At 44.7% G+C, this 6,798-nt stretch overlaps 1 protein-coding gene across 1 annotated transcript; it reads left to right on the top strand.

Moving 5' to 3' along the window:
• Positions 1-1,064: 1,064 nt before the first annotated feature.
• LOC119324821 (putative FBD-associated F-box protein At5g56700) lies at positions 1,065-6,336 on the top strand. Its single transcript, XM_037598588.1, has 6 exons — positions 1,065-1,134; positions 2,183-2,430; positions 3,287-4,213; positions 4,305-4,448; positions 4,553-4,929; positions 5,925-6,336. Exons 1-5 carry the CDS (start codon positions 1,086-1,088, stop codon positions 4,868-4,870), a joined length of 1,686 nt encoding a protein of 561 aa, XP_037454485.1. The 5' UTR covers positions 1,065-1,085; the 3' UTR covers positions 4,871-4,929; positions 5,925-6,336.
• Positions 6,337-6,798: the final 462 nt, after the last annotated feature.

Genomic DNA, 6,798 nt, shown 5'->3' with positions numbered 1-6,798 from the left:
GGTTCGTGAACCGGGACAAATGGCCCTCACAAACCGGTTTGAATGACCCTTTTTCTACTAGTGCTCGAACCCGAAAGATCGCACGCTTAACGTTCGATGATGCTAGAGTAGAATTGAGATATTTGTATTGGTGACCGAAAGTTTTTCGGAGTCCCGGATGAGATCCCGGACATCGCGAGGAGCTCTAGAATAGTCCGGGGGTAAAGATTTATATATGAAAAGTCATTTTTATGATTCCGAAAAAAGCAGTTTTTTCTCGATATTGTACCGCGAAGTTTCCGAAGTATTTCGGAGGGGTCCAAAAGTCCACAAGTGGGTCCACCACGTCCCAAGGGCCTGCATGGGCTAGGGGGGGGGGGGGCACTAGCCTCTTTGGGCTGGGCGCACCAGCCTCAAAGATGCATGCGGCCAAGGAGGAAAGAGTCCCAGCTCCGTACGAAGGAAGGGGAAAGGCAGACAAAAGAAATGGTGTAATAGGAAATACGATGTGGGTGGAGAGACAGACAAAAGAAGGGGCCAAACGGGAAACATTACCTTTTTTTAGAGAGGAGAGACGGAAATCCAATTCAGCTCTTGGGAGCATATGCTCCTGTGTGTTAAAAAAATTTGCATGTTATTTTTTTTTAAATATGTTTATTGTCACACTCAAATGCCACCTACAAATTTTTATGGGCAAAGTATAAGCATTTTGAGCTATGCAAAAAGACAAGACGAATGCTAAATGTTACACCTAATTTTGTTTTTTCACCAACGATGAACCGTTATCTTGTTTCACATGAAATTTATGCTTGTTACACTAACATGAACATAAAAAAAATCAGAATTTTGAAAAATTACTTATTATTTTATTTTTCGAATTCGACTCCGAGAGCCAAAACGGCCATCCCGGAAATTAATAATCGGCTTTTTTTTTGAGACAACTAATCGGCTATTTGCTGGTGCAATTAGCAACGGACACGAAGTGCTGGGCCAGGCCCAGTAAACAGTTAGAGCCACGCTCCTTGACCGCCCAGTGGAAATAAGCGAACACGTTCCTCCCCTGTCTCTCTCTCTGGGAAAAAAAAGTTGAAGCAGCCCGGACGGACATGGACTCCCCCTCGTCGCCGGCGGCAGCGACGCCACCGGCCACCGGAGGTAACCTGCTCTGCTCTACTCCCTCTACCCGATGAAACGCCTCAATCGTTGCCTCTCAGATCAAGAGAAAAGTCCATTGACGCGCACGAGAACGAGAGGCAGGGGTTTACTTAGGGTTTGGTCGGAGACAGAGGGGGACAGACTCTAGGACTTCTAAATTCGAACCATACAATACACTTGGGATCGAAGGAGCTTACGCATTCCGTCTGGATTCTGTTCCTCCGATTCCATCGAGAGGAATGCTTTTTCCCCTTGCTGCCATAGAGCTGAGGTGCCAAGAGCACAAATCTGGAGCTTAATTTCGATGCCATAGGTTAAGTTTTTTCCTCTCTCGAACAAATTTGTAGTGCTTCGATTTATGCGTGCTGATGGGATTTTTCATGATGTAGGAGTGGCAACTAATTGGAGCAAATTTATGTCTTCTTTGTGTTTAGCTTAATAAAGGAACAAATCAGAGTATAGAGGGAAATTCCCACCAAGTTAAGTGCTTGCCAATGCTAATACGAACTGGCTGTGGATCGATTTCTGTTTGCAACCCCCAAGATTAGCAATAGGGGATGAAAACCATAACAGGCATCATCCAGCTTTTAGTCTGTAACCAGCAGGAGTTCTGCTTTTCACTGAAGAAAGGGGAATTGTCAGTAAATATCCGTGGAACAATACTGAGACCATATTAATACTAACTTTCAAGATATGGTTCCATCTTCCATGTAGGAGCTTGCAAGCAGTAGAAACTGATGAACCTTTTAGCAAAGTATTTGCTTGGTCTGTTAACGTCCCTGGTTTTGATATATAATGACTATATGTTGAAAACATGTAAAAAAATGTATATAAGATGGAATGTCATCATTTAGTTGTGGTGTGGCGTTAATTTTATCTGTAGTGGCAAGGAGTATTAAATCTATGTAAACATCAGCACCACAAGTGTGAATCCTACCCATTCTTAATGCGGGGAAGACTCTGCCTTTATTATTACATTGAACTGCACATGAACATAGAAAACTGCAGAGTTGTGTACTTACTTCTGGACCATTATCTCTTTCTCTAGATGATTGTTTCACAATGAAAAAGTGGCAATTTAAACTGCGGAAACCTTCCCCGGCCATTCGTCCAGCGCGACGATGGCGTGTCGTTCAATCCACCGAGCCGCAACGGTGCATGCGTGATCGTGATGCTGCGATCATGTCAGCAGCGCATCGGTTGCATGCACATGAACCGCTGCGTGATACTGCGTCGCGCTGTACTGGATCCCTAAACAAGACGATGTGCACGCAAGACGTTGAGCAGACTGTCCAGGTATCATCTTGAACTAGTGCATTACTATCTGCCTTAGTGTAGTCATTTTGACATGTATTTCAAAAATAAATACATGCAAAGTTGTTTCGGCAGAAAGTCTTGCACTCATTTTGACTTGCAAAATTGTTACAATTATATAATTTCTTCTGCTTGAATACAATAGTTAGCTGTATATGCTAGTCCAACAACGCAGTTTGCTTGGAGTTTGAATACTCCAAAAAAAATTTGAAGGGAGGTTGAGCAATATAGAGTTATTTCGGCTCAAGCAGAATGGTTAGAAGATATTTATATTTCCACAAAGGATTATCTCCCAAATATTTGATTTTACTACCTTTTGTACAAGTTTTGAGCTGACAGTAGTGCCAAATTTCGAAATCAAACCTAACCTTGAGGCGTAAACAAGTAGCAGCCTAATTATGCATTATGCATTGGTTGAACAATTCAAGTCTGCAGTGGTGTAATTACATAGTACCAAAAGCTTGTCATTACTTGTAAGAAATCATTAATGTTTTTACACTGTATTTGTTTGATTTGTTGCCTCCACTTGCTGTATTGATCAGAGAGACACTTATGGAATAATAGTATGAATTAATGGGAAGTGGTTTACTCAGAAAAAGGGGCTCTTGTTTATGTCTGTTTACGCTTATCTTTTTGTAAATGTTGTTTAAAATTATCTGTAAGTTCGAACCATAGATTAGCGAGGAAACTAAAATCATGTTGTTAATTTTGCTCAATGGACAGTGTAATCAAGCCCTGGCACCCATGATATTATCGCTTTTCTGTGGTAAAATAAGTTGTAAAATGTCATCTTAACATGGTTTCTAACTTTATACCTAACATGTCATTTCTTCTGCAGAGCTGTGATTGGATCAGTATATTGCCAGATGACATTTTAGTCAAAATTCTTTCCTTACTGACAGTAAGCGATGCTGCAATGACTGACTGTCTTTCCACTAGATGGAGACACCTCTGGAAAAACGTTGACTGTCTCATCCTTGACCTCTATAGTCTCAGGATGCCAGAGTCAGAAATCTGTTATTACCATCAAAAACCATGTCTGCGGAAAGCTCAAGTAAAAAAGTTTGTTCGCAAAACGAATGGCTTTTTGCGCAATCATCATGGCAATAGAATCAAGGAATTCACTGTCAGATTCCCATTAACCTCAGTCAATGCTTCTGATCTGGACCACTGGATTGGGTTTGCAGCTTCAGCCTCTACGGAAAAGCTCTGCCTTGACCTTTATGACATGAATCGCTCAAGTTGCCTTGACATTTCCCCTAATGAGCCGTATAACTTCATATTATCACCATTTTCTGATGGGAGAGGTTGCCGGTTGAGCGAGTTGACTCTATCCAACTGCACTGTACGAACAACACCTGCAAATCTCAGTGGCTTTGCTTGTCTCCATTTCCTTGAACTCAGTCGTGTGGAAATAGCTGATGCAACTGTTTCGAATATTATTTCCAACTGTTGTGCTCTCAAAAGCTTGATTCTAGCGTTCTGCGATCAATTGATTCATTTGACGGTTACTTGTTCACAATTGCTGAATTTGGATGTTGATTTCTGCGATGGCTTAATTAGTGTTTGTATTCATGCTGACAATCTCGAGGCGTTCATGTACAAGGGACACAAGATAAATATTGAGTACAAATATGCACCATTTCTTGATACACTCCGTGTTCATTTCATAAAGAAGAATCAATGTCCTCTAGACTTCATAAGTGCGCTTCCTAAGCTTCCAAAGCTGGAAACGTTGATCTTGCAATTTTCTGGGCCTGTACAAGTACGTAAGATTTCTGCCCTCGGTTTGCATGAGCATATTTAGACAATGTCTACATGCTGAATTCAGCTCCTTTTTTTTGGACTCCCTCCAGGTATCCCGTGCGCTGCGGCACACTTTCAGGTTTGCTAATTTGAAGATGATCGTCTTCTTTCTGGTGAAATCTTGGAAAGAGTGCATTTGCTCGCTTGCGTATCTCCTTAAAGCAGCTCCGTCACTCGAATACTTCCGGGTGCATGTATGCTGTGCACTTGTTATTTCTACAAACTTAGCACTCATAACAAGTCAACAGCTGTTTACCTGTCTGTCCTTTCTCTCATGTTAGTCAACTTATCCATGCAGGGGTTTTCCAAGCTGAAGGAACAACCTAGTGAGCTCAACATGACGTGGCCTGAGGATCTGACTTTCGCGAGGCTCCACATTATCGTGGTCAAAGGGTTTAGCGGGGAGCCGGAACTGATGGAGCTGCTCTACTTTCTGCTGAGAAGGGCGCCCGCACTGAAGAGCTTGCAACTCGAGACGCGTGCATATGAGCCATTTTTATTCAGGAAGGAGAAGCACAAGTCGGAAGACGAAGAAAGGTGCCGTTACGCTACGGAGATGGCCTCGACCCACCTGGCTCCTAAGGTTCCCTCCACCGTGGCGTTCAGCATCACCTGACCCTTCCGTGCTCGCTGAAAAACGCCGCGGCTGCTGCAGGTCATCAGCGAACCATGAAGGTACGTACTACCCTGAGCTTCTCACATGTTATGATGGTCTCTTATATCACAAAATAAAAACTATACATGGTTGATTAGCCTTCTCGGGGTCTTGGCTGTGCAGCTAGAGTCCTTACTTTTTGAAACCAAACTGCTAGCGCTAAAATTCCGATAAACCACAATGTGGATTCAGTTCCCTAATCACTGCAGCCGTGAATTCCAGCGATCCGAACCGTCGCGTCGATCATGATCTTTGCTGTTCCTTTTTTGTTTTGCCGTGTGCATGACGATGCATGGGCCTTGAAGCACCGTGCTGTATGCGGAAACAAAGGGTATTATTATTGGTTGCTGCTGGTATGGTAGCTGCCAATGCAACTTATTATGTGCAGATGCAAGTTGACTCGTGAGCGTTTGGTACAACAGTTCCGTGGTCCTGAGCGTTTGCTGCAGTTCATCCGCGGTCCACGTGTGTCTGCACACTGGACCATCTAGATAGATACGCCATGTTACAAAATCTATATACGCTTGCTAAAACCGCGGCTAGTAATGCATGGTGCCGCTGACAATTCACTGGGCAGCACTTTCTTTTTGGTAGTTGCCTGGGGAAAGGATGGCCGGTGCGGCGGCGGCACGGTGGAGGGGGGCGGGGCACGGCACCGTCCGCCGGTGGCGTTGGCAGGCGGTTTGGTTGAGGTCGAGGTGGGTGTGGGTTCATTGGAGGAGGGGGCGAGGAAGGAGGAAGAAGCTCCAAGATTGACTGAAGCTTTACAAACTTTCAGGCAACTTACGCAGTACATACAGTCGCCTCTTGCTTGCTTGTGCGATATTGCATCTGATCATCATCAGGTGGGAGCCTATGCATATTTTCATGCGTCTCATCATGTCCTGATTAATTCCTGCCGATCGACCTGTTTGTACATACGTGTTGCCTGCACTGCACTCTACCATCAACTCAGTACTCCTGACAATCCTCTTTTTTCCTGGGTAGTTAACCAACTCTTCTCTTTGGTTTGCAGGTGGGTGGGGTGAAGCTACGTGCGTACGTACGTCCTGCGGCCAAGTGGAGATGTGAATCAATTTCCCGGCGTCTGTGCGTGCGTGCGTTAAACACATGCACGATCATACCAGCTGCAGGTCGCCCTCGTTGATTAATCGCGTACATACACGCGTCCATGTGCCTTGTGGGGGGGCGTACGCCTGTGCATGTGTACGTACGCACAGTGGCAGTGGCACACATACATACCACTGAGGCACTGATCACCCCACATGCTGTGTTTTCTCGTGGGCGCATGCACGCACAGCAGCAGCAGCCTAGCTATGAAAATGATTGATGCGTAATCTCTTGCTGTTGATTAGTCTTTTTTTTTGCCACTTAGTTAATCAGTTAGTACTGTACTACTGTAGTAGTTATTATTATTGCATGCACAATGTATGTGTACCCTGGCAGTGGCAGCAGTCTAAAATCTCTCACTGCTTGTGAGTTTGTGCGTTGGTTGCCATTTGCAGGCAGAACCAGCGAGCTAACTAATAGCACTACGTACAATACGTTTTCTTGCCTATACAGTATACACCACACATGCGATGTACGTAGTTGCCGTGTTATTTATGTGCATGGATGGATACGTGGCTGGTCCGACGGATGGACCAGCGGTGTTAGCTCGTCCCATCTGCATGGTGGCCGGCCGGCGAGAGAGGACCACCGGAGCTGGCTGGAGATCTAGACCAGAAAAGGAGATGCAGACACTGTAGGCAATGGTGCGTGGCTGGACGCTTGTTTGTTGGTACTCCCAGTATTTGGCTTGGCAGCTTGGATCACCACTTCACTTTGATAATAATTTGTTGGTCGAGGAGAGGGAAATTGATTGCGCGCGCTAGTTGCATTGCATGCAA

This window comes from Triticum dicoccoides, chromosome 6B (genome assembly GCF_002162155.2).
Source record: "Triticum dicoccoides isolate Atlit2015 ecotype Zavitan chromosome 6B, WEW_v2.0, whole genome shotgun sequence".
In the NCBI taxonomy this organism is placed as follows: Eukaryota; Viridiplantae; Streptophyta; class Magnoliopsida; order Poales; family Poaceae; genus Triticum; species Triticum dicoccoides.
Note: the sequence above shows the minus strand (reverse complement) of the source record. Positions and strands in the feature narration are given on the sequence as shown.

Coding starts and splice junctions, on each gene's coding strand:
- LOC119324821 (XM_037598588.1), top strand. CDS start 1,086: ATGGACTCCCCCTCGTCGCCGGCGGCAGCGACGCCACCGGCCACCGGA. Junction 2,431..3,286: donor ACGTTGAGCAGACTGTCCAG/GTATCATCTTGA, acceptor TTTCTTCTGCAG/AGCTGTGATTGGATCAGTAT. Junction 4,214..4,304: donor AATTTTCTGGGCCTGTACAA/GTACGTAAGATT, acceptor GACTCCCTCCAG/GTATCCCGTGCGCTGCGGCA.